Source organism: Erpetoichthys calabaricus, chromosome 12 (genome assembly GCF_900747795.2).
Source record: "Erpetoichthys calabaricus chromosome 12, fErpCal1.3, whole genome shotgun sequence".
Classification (NCBI taxonomy): Eukaryota; Metazoa; Chordata; class Cladistia; order Polypteriformes; family Polypteridae; genus Erpetoichthys; species Erpetoichthys calabaricus.
Window position 1 is genome coordinate 56,311,918 of NC_041405.2, and position 19,167 is coordinate 56,331,084.

General features: G+C 39.8%; 1 protein-coding gene across 1 annotated transcript in view; it reads left to right on the forward strand.

Moving 5' to 3' along the window:
• The first annotated feature begins 9,397 nt into the window (after positions 1-9,397).
• LOC114663082 (uncharacterized) overlaps positions 9,398-19,167 on the forward strand; it is a 31,251-nt gene continuing 21,481 nt past the window's right edge. The window contains exons 1-2 of the mRNA XM_051935373.1: positions 9,398-9,551; positions 15,884-16,072. Of these exons, the coding sequence (XP_051791333.1) occupies positions 9,419-9,551; positions 15,884-16,072 (322 nt within the window). The 5' untranslated portion in view covers positions 9,398-9,418. The remainder of the gene's footprint in view (positions 9,552-15,883; positions 16,073-19,167) is intronic.

Consider the following 19,167-nt stretch of genomic DNA (forward strand, 5'->3'; position numbering starts at 1 on the left):
TCCTCAGTGCTCTCACTATATGATCCCTGCAGGATATCCCAGTTCGTAGTTCCAAAGCAGTCTCTCAGAGCCTGCTCTGCCTCAGGGGACCACATTTCTTGAATGAGCGTGTGGTTGTAGGTAGCTCCCTCACTCTTGGTTTGTAGTGAGGCTGAAGCAGAACCAGGTTATGATCTGCTTCCCAAGTGCAGAAAGCGGGGTGGCGCTGTATGTGTCTTTAACGTTTGCATACAGTAGGTCACTAATCCAATTTCCCCAGGTGTTACAATCCACATACTGGGAGAAGGCAGGTAATGTTTTGTCCAGCGTCACATGGTTAAAGTCTCCAGTGATTAGCACAAGCACCTTGGGGTGTGGTGTTTGTAGTTTAGCAACAGCGGCGTAGATGACGTCTCCACGTCCGCCCGAGGAGGGATGTAAACAATAACAACAATGACATGTAAAACCTCTCTGGGCAAGTAATAGGGATGCAGACTTACGGTTAAAAGTTCTATGTCCCTGCAGCAAGTGGAGATTTTGACGTTTACATGTCCAGAGTTGCACCACCTTGTATTCACAAAGACAGTGAGTCCTCCTCCTTTCTGCTTCCCGCAGGTATTTGCGTCTCTGTCTGCTCTAACTGTGCTAAACCAGGATAGCTCCACATTAGCATCTGGGATGCTAGTCGTTAGCCATGTTTCACAAAAACACAACAAACTGCATTCTCTGTAGGTCCTGACATTTTTCACCAGCGCAGCCAGTTCATCGATTTTATTTTTAAACAACATTTCCCAGGAACACCGAAGGCTTGTATCGCCACTTTCTCGCTAGCCACTTAGCCTTTAGCTTAGCGCCGGCTCTGCTGCCACGATACTGCCTTCTTACCTTGTCAGGTAAATAGGGAACCACACCGGCACGGGCCTTTGTTTTCAGTGCTTGAAGTTGACTATCTGAATAGAGTCTCGGCGTTTAAAAATCCATGTCCAAGTATTAAGAAAAACGTAGAAATATAAAGTTGTATATGGAGCTGCTGGAAAGGCTGCCACTCACGGTGGTGCCTACCATCTATATATATAATTCACTAAGCAGCCGACCATGGCATGCAAGACGCAAGACAGAGCCACGCCCGCCAACTCACAGAGCCCCGCCCACCAACAATTCACTAAGCAGCCGACCATGGCACGCAAGACAGAGACCATGGGACACACACGACAGAGCCACGCCCGCCAACTCACAGAGCCCCACCCACCAACTCTAAGACCATGGGATACGCACGACAGAGCCCCCGGCCGCCAACTCTAACCCTCCTCCCATGTCCACCCTCGCTCTCGAGGCATGCGCACTACCTGCTCATGTGCCCACCCCCAACTCCTCACCAAACACATCCTGAGTCGCTTTCTCCCGTGTCCACACTCGCTCTCGAGGCATGTGCACTGCCTGATCATGTGCCTGCTCCCAACTCCTCACCTGAGTTGCTTTCGTCTGTGTACAGTCCACATGCACCTGCGAGCCAAGTTGACTGTTCATTTTCCAAACACATCCTGAGTCACTTTGGTCTGTGCTACAGTCTACATGCACCTCTGAGCCACGTTGACTGTTCATTTTCCTAACATGGCCACCGCTTCACATGTATTTCATGGAAACAACTCTTCTTTTAATGTTATACAAATTCCTGCATCAGGTAACTGTTTGTTTCTATCAGTCGGATATTTTTGGAAAAATGTCATCGACGAAACTGTTGCTCTTGAACTTCGCAACATGGCTGTAACCTTTGTTTGCCAACATTGGCATAACTTCGGCAACATGCTGTCCGTTGCTCTTAGTCACAGAAACATAGTCATACAGTCTGCTCAACAATACGCTGACTACATGAATACTTCCGGAGTTTATGGTGATGAGGCAGAAATTGTGGCAATGTGCCAAATATTTCCAGCTACTATCACCATTCACTTCCGAGAATGTCCTCATGCCTCTCCTCGAGTTTACAATCCAGGCCAACGTCTCTCTATATCCCTGCTGTTTAGCAGTCGTTTGGATCATGGGCATTACGAAGTTCTCTTGCCTCTCACAAAAACACGTGCTGACCTTCTGGTGCCATGTATTGACAATGTTGGTATGTGCACACAAAATACACACCCACGTGATCTCCACACTGATATGATGTCACCTTCCCACTATCCTCTTACTGAATAACATTTACAAACGCATTTCACACCGGAATTTCAATGCAACGTTTGCTCCATAACCTTCACACTCCAGAAATATCTCAACGCACATTTTAAAAAACACTCCACTGAACAAACGCATTCCACACAGGACTTTCAATGCACCATTTGTTCCAAAACCTTCCGACTGCAGAAATATCTCAACGCACATTTAAAAACACACTCCACTGAACGAATGATGCAATGTGAACATTGCCTGGAATGCTTCAAAACAAATCGCACTCTCAAGAAACACTTACAAACTCATTACACTCACACCTTCAATTGCACAATTTGTAACGAGGACTTCACGGCTGAGATGGATCTCCTCAACTATGAGCAAATCCATTCAACACAAACATTTGTATGCAACATTTGCGGCAAACAGTTTCACGCACACAGATATCTTACTAACCATTTCAAAACACATTCCCTGACAAAATCCTTTCAGTGTCAACACTGCACTAAATTTCTTCACAACAAACATACAAAAACACATTCCCATGAAACATTCTTTGAATGTGTACATTGCAAAAGCTTTTTCAAAAACTCACATCTTCTCGCAAACCACATGCACAGTCATCACATTCAATTTTCCGCTGCTTTTCAAGAAGATACCGCCATTCCCGTCCAAGAACATAACATTGGCCTACCTACCGCACTATGTACTTCTTGCAATGCTCTTTATTGGCTAGCAGAGGTCAACAAATCCGGACATTACACTGTGTTGTCATACTGGCAAGGTGTCTTTGCCACCGCTATCCCATCCTCCTCTTTTATTACAAAACCTCTTGACTGGCAAGAACCCGCTGTCACAAAATTACTGTGATCATATCAGGGAATACAACTCTGCTTTAGCTTTCGCTTCAATGGGTGCCCACATCGCTCAAACATCTGGCCACGGACCATATGCTTTCAGAATCCATGGTCAAATTTATCACCAGGTCTCTCCTTTATATACCAATCCTAACACGTTACCACACATCCTTCTGCTGATACCAGCATAGGAAAGACATCCCCACCCATAATTACAACAGCGCAAGTGAGCAGAGAGCTGAGGAGACTTCGTGCCAGCAAAGCAGCGGGTCCAGATGGAGTATCGCCACGACTGCTGAAGGTCTGTGCATCGGAGCTGGGGGGTCCTCTACAACGCATCTTCAACCTGAGCCTGGAACAGGGGAGAGTCCCGAGGCTTTGGAAAACATCTTGCATCACCGCAGTCCCAAAGGTATCACGTCCTAGTGAGCTGAATGACTTTCGGCCTGTTGCTCTGACATCACATGTGATGAAGACCATGGAGAGGCTGCTGCTTCACCACCTTAGGCCACAGGTTCAACACGCCCTTGACCCTCTGCAGTTTGCATATCAGGAGAAGGTGGGAGCGGAAGATGCCATCATCTATATGCTACACCGATCCCTCTCTCACTTGGACAGAGGAAGTGGTGCTGTAAGAATTATGTTTCTAGACTTCTCTAGCGCCTTCAACACAATCCAACCTCTGCTCCTTAGGGACAAGCTGACAGAGATGGGATTAGATTCATACCTAGTGGCATGGATCGTGGACTATCTTAAAGACAGACCTCAGTATGTGCGTCTTGGGAACTGCACGTCTGACATTGTGGTCAGCAACACAGGAGCGCCACAAGGGACTGTACTTTCTCCGGTCCTGTTCAGCCTATATACATCGGACTTCCAATACAACTCGGAGTCCTGCCATGTGCAAAAGTTCGCTGATGACACTGCTATCGTGGGCTGTATCAGGAATGGGCTGGAGGAGGAGTATAGGGACCTAATCAATGACTTTGTTAAATGGTCCGACTCAAACCACCTACACCTGAACACCAGCAAAACCAAGGAGCTGGTGGTGGATTTTAGGAGGCCCAGACCCCTCATAGACCCAGTGATCATCAAAGGTGACTGTGTGCAGATGGTGCAGACCTATAAATATCTGGGAGTGCAGCTGGATGATAAATTAGACTGGACTGCCAATACTGATGCGCTGTGCAAGAAAGGACAGAGCCGGTTATACTTCCTTAGAAGGCTGGCTTCCTTCAACATCTGCAATAAGATGCTGCAGATGTTCTATCAAACAGTTGTGGCGAGCGCCCTCTTCTACATAGTGGTGTGCTGGGGAGGCAGCATTAAGAGGAAAGACGCCTCACGCCTGGACAAACTGGTGAGGAAGGCAGGCTCTATTGTTGGCATGGAGCTGGACAGTTTAACATCTGTGGCAGAGCGAAGGGCGCTCAGCAGGCTCCTATCAATTATGGAGAATCCACTGCATCCACTAAATAATGTCATCTCCAGACAGAAGAGCAGCTTCAGTGACAGACTGCTGTCACTGTCCTGCTCCACAGACAGATTGAGGAGATCGTTCCTCCCCCAAACTATGCGACTCTTTAATTCCACCAGGGGGAGTAAACGTTAATATTTAACATTATACATAGTTATTGTCTGTTTTTTTCACCTGTATTATTATCATTCTTTAATTTAATATTATTTATTGTATCAGTATGCTGCTGCTGAAGAATGTGAATTTCCCATTGGGATTAATAAAGTATCTATCTATCTATCTATCTATCTATCTATCTATCTATCTATCTATCTATCTATCTATCTATCTATCTATCTATCTATCTATCTATCTATCTATCAATGCGGTCAACTATATATCTTCGATTCTGCTGAGGCTACCACTCAATGTTTGCAAAAGGAATGTAACAGCGCTTGCAGTAACATTTTGTTGCTGCAACTAGACAAAATGATATGACAGGTTAATCCCTTTGCTAAGTCTTACATGCAAATGCATGACATTATCACTCACGGTAACCCTGTTGCTGCTGTACGAATGGTATTCATGGAAAATCCAACTCTGGATATGAGAAGGTATAATGCCCCGTCCTGTCAACTGATGTTGCTGCTATCTTTGTATGTAAAGATGGGGAACCTCCTGCACAAAGCGACATTTGCATATACCCAAGGGGAGATGCTTGCAAGCGTATCTCTATACTTTATATGAACTGTGACCCCATGGTTTATCCACTGCTATTCCCTTACGGAGATCCAGGCTGGCACATACAATTGACCCATGTTGAGGAAAAGCGAACCGCGAAAATAACACGAGTCATTCAGCTCCAATTTTATGCTTACAGGCTTGACATGAGATCTTCATTTAGCGTCTTGCATTCCAGTGGCAAACTCTTCCAGCAATACGTCGTCGACGCATATGTCAAAACAGAAGGCGCGTGTTTACATTACCTACAGTCCCATCAACAAGATTTGCGTGTAGAGCAATACAGGGGACTGCTGGATGCTGTCGCTGTGAAAGCACAACACCATAACCTCCGCCCTGGACAATTGATCATTCTTCCCTCTACCTTTCAAGGCAGTCCAAGGTACATGCAACAGAACTACCAAGACGCAATGGCAATTGTCCGCAAATGTGGAAAGCCTGACTTATACCTAACCTTCACCTGCAAACCTGCTTGGACGGAAATCTCTAACGCCATTTCCCATCATGAGTAAACAGAACACAGACCTGACATCGTTGCTCGTGTCTTTCATATCAAACTGCACGATTTCCTAACAGATATTCTGGAGAAGAATATTTTTGGCAATGTTCTCGCTTACATCTTCGTCATTGAATTCCAAAAACGAGGATTGCCTCATTGCCATAAGTTAATTACACTTGACTCACAATCCAAAATAAAGACCAAGGATGATATAGACAAATTTATCTGCGCTGAACTTCCAAATCCCGAAATACACCCTCAACTTTTCCAAATTGTCACTAAATGCATGGTACATGGTCCGTGTAGAACGCTCAACGCCAACTCAGCTTGCATGAAAGACGGCACGTGTACCAAAAATTTTCCAAAGGACTTCAATGCCGAGACTCAAGAAAACACACAAGGATACCCCATATACCGCCGAAGACAGGGGAGAACTGCCATTGTTGGCAAATACGATATCGACAACCATTGGATAGTTCCTTACAATCCCTGGCTTTCTCAGAAATTCAATGCTCATATTAACGCTGAAGTTTGTGCGTCCTTTCAATGTAACAAATATCTATATAAATATGTCTACAAAGGACACAACGCTGCATCCATTGCACTTCACAGGGAGCCAGCTGATGGTGTTTTCCAACATGACGAAATACAGACTTTCCTTGACGGTAGGTATGTTAGTGCTCCTGAGGCTATGTGGCATTTGAACGAGTACAGTCTTTCAGAAAAATCTCACGTTATTACATGATTACCAGTTCATTTGCCAGAACAACAAGTCATCTTCTTTCATGATGGTCACAAGGAACAAGCACTACAAAGACAAGCCAACAAAAACACTATGCTTTTAGTATGGTTTGAACTCAACAAGACAGATCCCGAAGCTGTAGAGTTACATTACATTGATGTTCCCCAACATTACACATTCCAAAAGTCCTCTGGAAAATGGAAAAAGAGAAGCAGAGTAGGCACAAATGTTGTTGGTAGAATGCCTGTTGTTGCCATTAACGACACCGAATGTTATTACCTCAGACTTCTCCTTACCCGTTCCGTAGGCGTCACAAGTTTCCACCATCTACGAACGGTCAACGGCATCGAATGTGACACTTTCAAAGAAGCTTGCCAACAATTAGGTCTTCTTAAAGACGACAAGATATGGCATGATACTCTTACAGAGGCATCCCAGATACGAATGCCACCATTCTTGCGAGAACTTTTCATTTTCGTTTGTGTCTTCGGCGAACCCCACAATGTTCCACGCCTTTGGGACACGCATAAACTCTCTCTTTCTGAGGACTTTCTCACAAAATATTCCACACGCACCGCTTGCACGTATGCTCTCACAGAAATTAATGACATGCTGCAACCACATGGCCTCAACCTGCACAAATTACACCTACCCCCCACTGACATTCCTCCACTGTGTCATTCATCTCCCACCTTCGACGCACAGGCTGAACACTCACACGCTATGGAACACTACGACAAACTCAACACAGAACAGAAACACGCTGTTGACATTGTTTTACACCCTGCATACAGCGATTCCCATTCCCGACAAACATGCTTCTTCTTAGATGGTCCTGCAGGAACAGGAAAAACCTTTGTCTACAAAACCCTGATTCATACCATCAGAGCTAGGGGAGACATTCCTACAACCGTAACATCTACAGGAATAGCTGCAACATTGTTAACGGGTGGACGAACTGCACATTTCGTTTTTAAAATACCGTTGAGGCTGAATATTACTTCCACATGCAACATCAAGCCTACCTCGCCACATGCTCAACATCTTCTGCAATCCAAATTGATAATATGGGATGAGGCGCCAATGACACATGCATACGCATTCCAGGCAGTTGACAAGTTATTATGTGACCTCACAGGTGACACACAGCCATTTGGAGGCAAAACAATACTATTGGGTGGAGATTTTTGACAAATTCTCCCCGTCATTATGCGTGGCTCCCGAGCACTTACTGTTGCCAGTTGCATTAACAAGCAACCTTTGTGGCGTCACATACATGTTCTTACACTGACGACAAATATGAGAGCTCTTCCCGAAGAACATTTCGCAAAATGGCTCCTTGATGGAGACGGGAAAAACGGAACACCTGTGACATTGCCTTAACATTGTTTTCCTTTTATTTCTGATCCCGTTCAACAACTATATGGTGACATCGACTTCTCAACTGTCACTCTGGAACAACTCAGCACGTGAGGTATATATCACCAACGAAGACTTGCTACACCTTAATGAACAAGTGCTGAAACTTATCCCTAACGACAAAGTGACTTTCACCAGCGTTGACTCCATCATCACAGACGATCCTGCAGATCAACTTTAATTCCCAGAAGAATTTCTTAATAGTCTTACTCCCACTGGCATGCCTCTGGCATAAACTCAAAATTAAAATTGGTTCAGTCATTATGCTTCTCAGAAACCTCCTGCCAGCAAAATGTCTCTTTAATGGCACCAGACTTTCTGTTACCAGCATTCACTGCAATTTACTTTAGTGTAAGACTATCGCAGCTGCTACCTCACAAACTGTCCTTATTCCCCGGATATCCCTGACCCCATCAGATTCAAATTTGACTTTTACTTTTACACACAGACAATTTCCTGTTAGATTGGCCTTTGCAATGACAATTAATAAGGCACAGGGACAAACTTTCAAAAAGATATGCCTGTATCTGCCAAAACCAGTTTTCAGTCACGGACAGTTGTATGTTGCTCTCTCCAGAGTTCCATCTTTTCATTCACTTACAGTAGTATCTTCAAACCCACCCCATTTGGACAACTGTGTCTTTAAGGAAGTGTTCAGTCATCAATAAATAATTATGTGGCGTAGGCTACACCGCGGGTTGGCTAGTTCATTGTATTTTGTCCACTGGAGACAAAGTGAAACCTGTTCTGGTAGTGCTGGGTGCTGGTCTGCTGTAGGACAAACTAACCCCACAATCCAGACTGGTTTACAGTTGCCAGTTAACCAAACACATTACAAGAAAATGTGCTTCCCAAGTGATATTTGTTTCACAGCCATATCTATTAAACTCAGCTCAGGAAGAAATGTGTTTTTTTTTTCACAGAGGCTTTGACAGGAACTGTTATTTTATTCTGCCTACATAGGATCATTTGACAGATCTTTTACTTTATAAGCTTGAGCACTTCCTTTGACAGCCAGTTTGCAAATAATTAACATTATGGATCAATAATTTTTTAGTAAAAATAAGGAAGCTAAAGGAAAATGTCAAGATCAGTGTTTTGAGTGTAGAAATTCCCGGGGAAATGAAGAATATGTACAATTCATCCATCCTGACATTTGTTTTCTAGCACCTTGGTAGAATATTTCTGATTCAAACAGACATCCAGTTATCCAAAAAGTATGTTTTAAGAAAGCCACTCCTTGTTATTACATTTGTCTTCTAATTGATCCTTTTGTGATTTGCATAATTTATTTTGGGTCAATTAGAATTAGCTAACACCACCTAGTGTATCATGACATCATAATTTGCATGACCATATAGTACGTTCATAATACAGTACTGCACTCAAGCTGGGTATAAATAAAGTTCAATAGAGGTGTAACTTTTAGAATGCCTTATTTTTATCAAGTGCATTAATTTTCCAAAGGTGCAGCCAAGGGTGTAGTTACAGTATTTAAACACTGCACTGAAAGTATTTTTCACACTTCCTTGACATAATCAAACATTCTCTGTAAAGGATACATGCAGTGGCTTCTTTGTAGACCACAATTTTTTGAAGATAGAAGGCACCATGAAATTTGTGTGATGAGGGTAAATAGTTCATCATCGATCTTTACTTATGCAACAGTGCTCATCTTGTCATCATGTCTTTTTGGTGAGTCTTTCATCTTTGTTTAAAGGGTTGGGAGCATTGAAATACTACATATGAAATTTGATAAACTTTTTAAAATACAGATTGCAATAACCAGTAATTTCATTTGTGAAAATGTTAAGTTTTTTAATAATACATTTATATGATTACTATTATAAAGTAGCATAGCATAGCATAATATAATATTCTCAAACCCACTTATCCAATCCAGAATCTCACAGTGCTGGACTCTATCCTGCCAGTATTGAGCATAACAAAGCATCCATCCCAGATGGGGCACCATCTTTTGCAGAGTATTATTGTTATTAATTTTATTTGATATGAAAACCTAAAGTCATACCAAGGTGGAATGGTAGATCGTACAAGTCCTAAGATGAATTCTTATTATTGAGGTAAATTAATTGTAAATTTGAATGTTCTTGCCAAATCTTTGCATGCTTTTCTTTGATAGTGTATCATCTCAATACGTTTTTGTAATGCTGCATATTTAAAATTGACACAAATAATTCCTTCAAGTCTAATGTACATTAATGCATCTTTTGCTCCCATGCACATTTAGCACTAACTGACTGCATTTTAAATTCAGCATTACAAAATGCAGCTCACAGTTTTAAATCCTTGAACATGTAGATTCTGGATTCACTATTCTTCATTCATTGTTCATGAAAATGTAGTTACATCAGTGAAAAATAGTAAGTTGGAAGATCAAAAAATAAAGCAATACCCCATCCATAAATATAGCAGTAGAGTGTTGTACCGTGTTAGCCATATATTGATACAGGACAAAGTAGGGTGAAATTTCACCTTTTATATTATAAATATAGATGTATCGCTACATTTTATTGGTTCATTGTTCTCTTCTTTCAGGGTTAATTCATCTCAGGTGAATTTATTTTGCTAACATTTGAACAAAAAGGTTGTTAAGATGAAAGAAAAAAATCACTTTGCTGTCCCAATATAAGCTAGAGTATTTTTCAGTTTCTTTGTTACATCTTGCCTGATGAAGGGGCCTTAGCTGCCTCAAAAGCTTGCATATGTAATCTATTTAGTTAGCCAATAAAAGGTGTCATTTCACTCTACTTTCTCCTGTATCCATAAATATAGGATATATGTTTCCACTGTGAATTTATATAGCAATCCAGTTACAATACAATACGAACCAAAGAACGCCAGCTTGAATAAAATGTAGTCCATCTTCTATAGAAATAACTGGACAAACAAGAGTATTGTTAGTAAAAAATGTCTATTTTTAAAAATGTTTATTCAAAATGTCTTAAAAATAACTGAGCTGAACGGATGGATGGATGACAGAGATTTTGAATGAGTCACATAAACAATTTAGAACACACTATTGACATGTTACATTGTTTATAATTAGCAGTATGTGTTCTCTTCTTGAAAGTAACATTTCTTATTTAACCTTTATTTAATCCAGTTCACTAATTGTTTTTGCATTTTAGAGTTATTATTATCAAGCTGGGCATTCTGGTATAGTTTTTATTATGGTGTATCCTTAGAATGGTGCTATGTAAGGCAAAAATAATTCCCTGCAGCAGTATATACATGTCATGCTACCATGTGATTGACTGGCATCTGACTAAGCCTGGAGGCACATAATCATCATACTGATTTTTTTTTCATTGTGTTTACTGAACTTCGGTTAAGATATTCAACCCTCTTTTCAAAAGAGTTGGGATGTTGTGTAAAATGTAAATAAAAACAAAATATGATGAATTGTAAATGTTTCAAATATATATTTAATTGAAAAAAGAACAAAGACAACATATCAAATGTTAAAAGTTAGAAACGTTATTGTTGTCTGTAAAATATGTGGTCATTTTGAATTTGAAACCTATTTAAAAAAAGTTAGGACAGGGGCAACAAAAGACTGGAAAAGTTGTGTAATGCTAAAAACGACACCTAATGGAAAACTCACAACTAATTAGGTTAGTTGGCAACAGGTCAGTTGGGTATAAAAAGAGCATCCCAGAGTGGCAGAGTCTCTCAGAAATAAAGAAGTCGAAGGATTGACCATTCTGTAAAAGACTGCCTGGGCAAAGAGTGCAAGAATTTGTAACGGCCGACCCCTTACCCAGCCGGCAGCCACACTACGAGGACCTGTGGCCTGGATAAATTACTGAGTTGAACCTACTTATACAAAGCTATACCTCTGACAAATAATATTTTCCCCTCAATCGACAGTTAAACACAAGCAAACAAAAGCAAATATGTAAAATAAGTGTATAAATATATTAAATAAAACACAATGACAAAAACAATAATACAAATCCCCAACGTAGAATATATCTATATATATATATCCCTCCACCAAAGCAGCAAAGTGAAAACACCACATATACAATAACAAAACCTTCTTTGCCCCTGCAACGTATAACAAACACAAAACACAAATAATAACAATGGATGAATACTGCAATGTCAATGAACATGAAATTGAGTCTGGTTAAATCACTGTCCAGATTACGGATGAATCAGAAAAAAAATGGTTGCGTTTGAGTCTCCCGAATTAAAATGGAACAATCTCACTGTGCTTCCTCTGTGTATGATGGATAATAATGTCCAATCCCGGGGTTTCTGGCAATGATTGTGCTGTCGTGAATCCGGCGGAATGAGAAGCAAACTGGGAACAAGGCGCAATGTGAATAATGGCAGAAAATGATGATCTGTTGTCAGTAATGAAATCTCCGTCTCTCTCCTTCCTCTTCTTCTTTCCCTCTTGATGGTTTAAATAAAGATGTGCTGGATGAAATTGGTAAAATCCTGGTCCTGACGTGTCCGGGGGGTTGCTGCCTCCCTGCAACACCCTTTTCCATTTCTTATTACGGGGACGACATTTAAACAGACACACATTAGTTTAAATGGGGTGCTTAGACGAGACGGGACTGAGTGCAACACTATAAACAACAATACCTATGTGGCTCCTCTACAAATTTAAGGATAACATTCCTCAATGTAAAATTGCAAAGAATTTGAGGATTTTATCATCCATGGTATATAATATTATTAAATGATTCTGATAATCCAGAGAAATCTCTGCATGAAAGGGATAAGGCCGAAACCAATGTGATCTTCGTGATCTTTCTGCCCTCTGGCGGCACTGCACTAAAAACAAACTCGATTCTGTACTGGAAATCACTGCATGGATTCTGAACACTTCCAAAAATAATCATCTGTGAATACAGTTTGTCATTGCATTCACAAATGCATGATAAAACTCTATCATTCAAAGATGAAAACATATATAAATATGATCCAGAAACACCAACCCTTTCTCTGGGCCTGAGCTCATTTAAGATGGACTGAAAACCGCCCTGTGTTCTGACGAATTAAAATTCAAAATTCTTTTTAGAAATCATGAGCGTCACATCCTCTGAGCTAAACAGGAGAGGGACAATCTGACCTGTTATCAGTGCCCAGTTCAAAAGCCAGCATCTATGATGGTATGGGGGTGCATTAGTACACTTGGCATGGGTATCTTGAACTTCTGGGAAGGCATCGTTAATGCCAAAAAATAGATTTTTTAGTTTTGTAGCAATATATGCTGCCATCCAGATGATGTTCTCTTCAGAAAAGGCCTTGATTTTTTCAGCCACACAGTGCCAAACAGCATTCTGCATGTATTACAACAGCATGATTCTGTAGTAAAAGAGTCCCGGTATTAAACTGGCCTGCCTGCAGTCCAGACATGTCACCCAATGAAAACATTTGGCACATTATGAAGTGAAAACTACAATAAACAAGACCCCAAACTGTTTAGCAGCTGAAATCCAATATCAGGCAAGAATGGGTCAACATTTCATTTTTACAAAACTACAACGATCGGTTGACTCTTGCTGTAGTAGAGGTATTATCAATAATTATAATCGAGTATTATAATCAAATAGTGTGAATGCCAGCCTGTGATGGACTGGTGTCATGCCCAGGGTTTGTTCCTACATTGTGATCTGTACTTGATGGGATTGATTCCAGCCCCCAAAACCCTGCCAAGGATTAAGTACATTATGTTATGGTATGGTGAATCCCAGCATGTAGGAAAATGTTCATACACACTATTTTTGTATCTCATAAAACCAAACATCAAATTATATTCTCCATTATCATAGTTTTATATTCTTTAAATGCCTGATTTAGCAGAGGAAATCATGACATACATCTATTTCTAACCATATGTAACATTAAGAGAAAAAATAAAGGAATGGCAGCTTATGGTGATTATTTTACACATTCATTTAGTTCAAGTCATTTAAAACAAGGCATGAACAAAAAATGATACTCTAATGTTTTATAAATATATCAGTCCTAGGATCAGCACAGTATCAATTATTAATGTACCACAAAAGTTCACATACTTGGCTTGAGGATAATACAGCTCCAGCGTCATAAAATGAAGAAGGCAACATCTGGAACTGAGTAAGAAAAATATTTTTAGAATTGGAAAATCAAACCAACCTTTTAAATTAACTTCCAAATTTGAAATGTAAAGCTTTAAATGCACTGTTTATCTTTAAAATGCAAATGTAGTGAGAAGTAAAAGCAAGATGAAAAATTAAAATTAGAAAAATGTAACATAACAAGTAGGACATTTTTCAGCTGTACATAAGGAACATAAATGAAACATTGTTTTTCCATTTATGCTAACAAAAGTCTTTCTTTCCTCCATAAGACACTATGTGCTAAAATGTTCCCCCATTAGTGTTTGGATATAGCGGCACAGGCACAAACGCATAGTGGTTAATACTACAACTTTACTACTCAAGAGCCCATAGCACTGTGTGAGTGAAAGATGGTGAAGTTGGGCCAATTATCAATCTTATATTAGAACAGTGTACATGAGTGTATGTGGAACTGAGTGTGCCCTGTGATGGACTGGCTGTCTGGCCAGGTTTGGGTTCCACCTTCAGTTGAATTAAAAATTACTTCTTAAAAGATTTGTTGGAAGGAATTAATGCAAGATATAAACAGAACCTTGAGTATGGTGTTTGCAGGTTTTGCTATCATTGCAGCTAAGTTGCTTTTGCTGTCTCTCCCGCAGTCTGGAGGTCTTCATTTTACAATCTTACTCATCTTGAGCTTTCTGCATCTCGGATCAACAACTCTTCCAGCTCTACCATCCAAAACTGGATTCATATTGTTCAGTCAAGAGCTGGATGGGGGTTGCTCCATATACTGTGGAAGTTTCTCTTTTTCACCTTTTCTCATGTTTTCCTTACTTTGCTGCATGCTACATGGGGTGTGTGTGTATGTGACAGTATACTCATCGACTCTCTTTTGTTTGTGTTCCTGCATAATTTCCTGTAGCAGGTGAGGTGGGGTAGGGTGGGGTGGACAGGCACTGGCATGATGTGCTTTTGTTCATATATAAGCCAAAGGTCAATTATTATTAGATTCTCTTTACTGTACTCCTTTCTTATTTTATCAATAAAAATTTGATCACAAAAAAGTAGCAAAATAAAGATAGGACATGTTGGCACAGCATTTATCATGGCTGCCTCATATCCTGAATCCTTTGTCTGATTACTATGATAGGTCACTGTCTGTATGCTGTTTTCACATTCTCTCTTTGCCCATGTGGCTGGTGTCTCTCCACGTACCTCATTTATCATCCAACATTCCAGATACATGCAAGTTAGGTTAACTGACCCATTCTACATTGATCCCTGTGTGAATGAATATCTGTAATGCATTTGACAGATTTATAAACTGGTCAATTTAAATAGTAACTAAAATAACATTTTAAGCTGTGCAAAAGAGCACAAACTGTTATAAATGAACAAATTTTAAATTTCTTTAAACTGACATTTTCAACGTGTAAACAGCTTTGGCTAGGGGCTGAACCACATTCTTCCAATTTATATACAAAAAAACAAGAAAAACTGTAACAAGCTCAGTTATGAAGAACCAGGCATCATTATTTTAGTTTTAAAAATGCTAAAGGGTAAAGCAGTTTTTTTAAAATATGAATATCTGAGAGAATTTTCATGTCTCCTAAAATAATTTATCATCAAACAGAGTATTTCAGTTGGGCAATTTTAAATCTAATTGTAATTTAATTGTAATTTAAATAGCAATTTGACTATGCACATGCTAGCTTCGTACAGGCAGCAATCAGGTGTGTGGTCCAGTGGATTTGTGAGATCCTAGAGCTAATCATTGTACTACCACATCACCTAAATTTAATTAATATAATTAAATATTTTGGGGACAAATAGAAATAAAAATAAAGTTCCCAATGTGTATTATAGAATGCAGGAAGCTACCAATATTACATATATTATTACTACAACTTGCACTGTAATAATCATTTTGAATTGCAGGACTTGCTGCCAGTGATGTCTTCTGTATGAACAAACCAGACGGTGTCTATGGGGACCCCAGTCACTCGAGCACTATCATTTTTTGCCGAAATGGAGAATCCATCCTTTCTAAATGCCCTTCAGGTCTGGTCTTCAATAGAGAACTGATTGAGTGTGACTACCCATCTGCAACCACTGCTGGCACAGGAGGTATGTAGTGTAAAAGAAAATGTGTTGAAATGGCTGGCAGACTGATGGTATCAGCAGAAGCAGTATGTGTCACTGGCTACATGGATTATGAGATTGTGAATTTAGATGGCCCATTGGAGAGATTTTGATTGGTTAAGAATTAGGAAAAGCTGGACGAAACAGTGCATGGGACGTGAGGAAAGAGGAGGGATGTGTGAAAAAGAGGAATAGCAATTTAAATAATTTGGAATCACAATTGAAAAAAATGTAAATACTTATTTACATAAATGTAATTTTAGCAGCATGATTGAACAATGTTAAGCTGGATACTAATAGATCGATAATGATAGATCTCTTCACCTTAAATTAGCTAGTAAAATTAATAATTTAAAAAATTAACATTCTCACATTGTTTTTGTACCTTTATCAGAGTATTCCTGTATATATTAAAGAATATCTTATAAAATTAGACACAGTTTTCTGCATGGAAAAAGACTTGGTACTACTACCTCACTTCCGGTTTGGCTATCAGGTTGTCAATATTTGTATTCTGAGAGTTTGGAAGGAAGAAGAAAATATAGAAAAAATACTAGCTTGCTTACCTGCAAAAAGGGAGTTTTGTTCAAATACTTGTTTATGTGCTTTGCTTTGCATGTTTACTGCTACAAAATTACTATCAATCAATCCAATCATTCAGCTGTCATTCTCAAATTGATGTATTTATTTTAAGTCCAAAATGCTAGGGTGTGTCTAATACATGGAAGATTCTTGGTACTGAGAATTCTATTTTAATAATACATTTGCGGGCGGCACGGTGGCACAGTGGTAGCACTGCTGCCTCGCAGTAAGGAGACCTGGGATCGCTTCCCGGATCCTCCCTGCATGGAGTTTGCATGTTCTCCCCATGTCTGCGTGGGTTTCTTCCCACAGTCCAAAGACATGCAGGTTAAGTGCATTGGCGATCCTAATTTGTCCCTAGTGTGTGCTTCGTGTGTGTGTCCTGCAGTGGGCTGGCATCCTGCCTGGGGTTTGTTCCTGCCTTGCTCCCTGTGTTGGCTGGGATTGGCTCCAGCAAACCCTCGTGACCCTGTGTTAGGATATGATGGGTTGGACAATGACTAATACATTTACATCCGTCAGATATTTCAAATGTAACCCTAGAGAGACCAATTTGTTCTACTTTACAATTATGTGCAATTATGGAATTTTGTTAAACATACTCTACTTTCCAAGTTCTACTAATCTTCTCTACAATATATTTAGTTTATATATTTTTTTAGTTAATATATTTTTTTACTGTCTTACAATAATGAAAATTAGGCAGCATTTTTACATTCTGTTATTCTGTTTTGTGATCAGATTTTTATTAGAAACCAGTGGTGTTTGTACCATAACAATTCTGGTGTGGTACAAGAGAACCTGAGAGAGAGAGAGAGAGAGAGAGAGAGAGAGAGAGAGATAGAGAGAGAAAGAAATACTATCAACAGGAACAGGGCTATCTGGACAAGACACGAAGAGTGTGTGTGTGTTTGGGGGTGTGTGCATGTGTGTGAAAGAGAGGGATAGAGAGAGAAGCGTAGCACTTATAGAATAGTATATAGTAAACCTGTTCATCTGCTTAAATCACCTGGCCTGGGTGCATGTATGCCAGTGTCTCAGGGTAGTTCCTGGCTTGGATCGATTCAAGGAGTTAGGGATAAATGAGTGCAGGTAGTGTTGTCTCTGATCCCAAGCGATATCAAGAATAGCCAACAGTATGAATGTGTAAGGAGTGGATATGGCAAAGAAAAGATCATTGGAGTTGCATGGAAGGAGCCATGGAACATTGACGTGACAGTAGGGGCACTGGTGAGACAGCTGAGGAAGGAGGTTGACTCAAGTAAACCTTGTGTAAGAAAGTGAGAGAGATGAACTGCATTTTACAATGTGTTAGGCTACCAGCAACACTGATGATAAAACATCAGACAAATAATGCCATAAATATCACACAAAATGAAAATCTATCAATATATTATTTTGTCATAGATTAAAACCAACAAAGGGCAGTATCAAAAGATAGCTCAGCATCAAATATTGAACAACAAAAGCAGAAACATGAATAAATATTAATACATTTAGAATTTTCATTCAGTGGAGAAAGTTCTAAATTGTATTGTACATAAATAATGGGTGTGATTTATGATAATGGTGACAACTGCTCTAAAACAACAAACATATGAGGGTTCAAACACCCTTTAAATTGCATCACAAAATATCTATTAATGGGTCTCTTGAAAGGAGTCTAACATTCAAGTTCAGACTGTGTAGACACACATGAGTACAGCTATGCCTAGAAAACTGAGAGTCGAAGGGCCTGTCCAAGCAATGTGGAAACAGGCTAGCAGCACCTGGCACAAAGAACATTTCACATACTCCAAAAGTAAGTATTGTTTTAGACAAGGAATTCTTTGAGTAGATCATGGAAAAAGAGCAATAAATTAAATTACCATGGTGAGTTAACTACAAAAGTGCTATGTGCTGGAGGATGGGGTTAGTGCTCCAATTGCCCTCAATGCAGAGACACCACTGTTAGACACATACAAAATGAAACAAAAGGGAACATAAGCAGTTTAAACATGCAATAATGAAACTACAAAACAAACACACCCTCTTTATACTTTGTCACGTTCACCCAATTCCTGTAAGTGAATAGATTAGTAAGTAGGAAATTGCAGTGGACAGAGCAATCCCAACCAGAGTGAGGCATCAGAGTACAGATGAAATCTGTACCCAAAAAAAAAATTTAGCACCTGAGAAATAGACCCAAGCTTCTGTAAAATGTAGAAATGTAGGCCTCTGCTCAACTTTTCAGACCCTAACCCTAACCATATTTGGTTATCTGACTTCATTGCTGTCCAGATGTGTTGAGCAAATTGTTAAACATAATATGAAATGGTAACCTTAAGGAGAAACACTTTAGTCCATTACATAAAGATTTGATATTTTTTAAAGAGTTATTTAAAGAATGTGTAGAAAATATGCATTTAATCCTTGATTTTAACATTATCTGTGTTGAGTTTGCATATTCTGCACATATATTGAAATATTTCACGGGGTACTGTTTTCCTGCTACATCA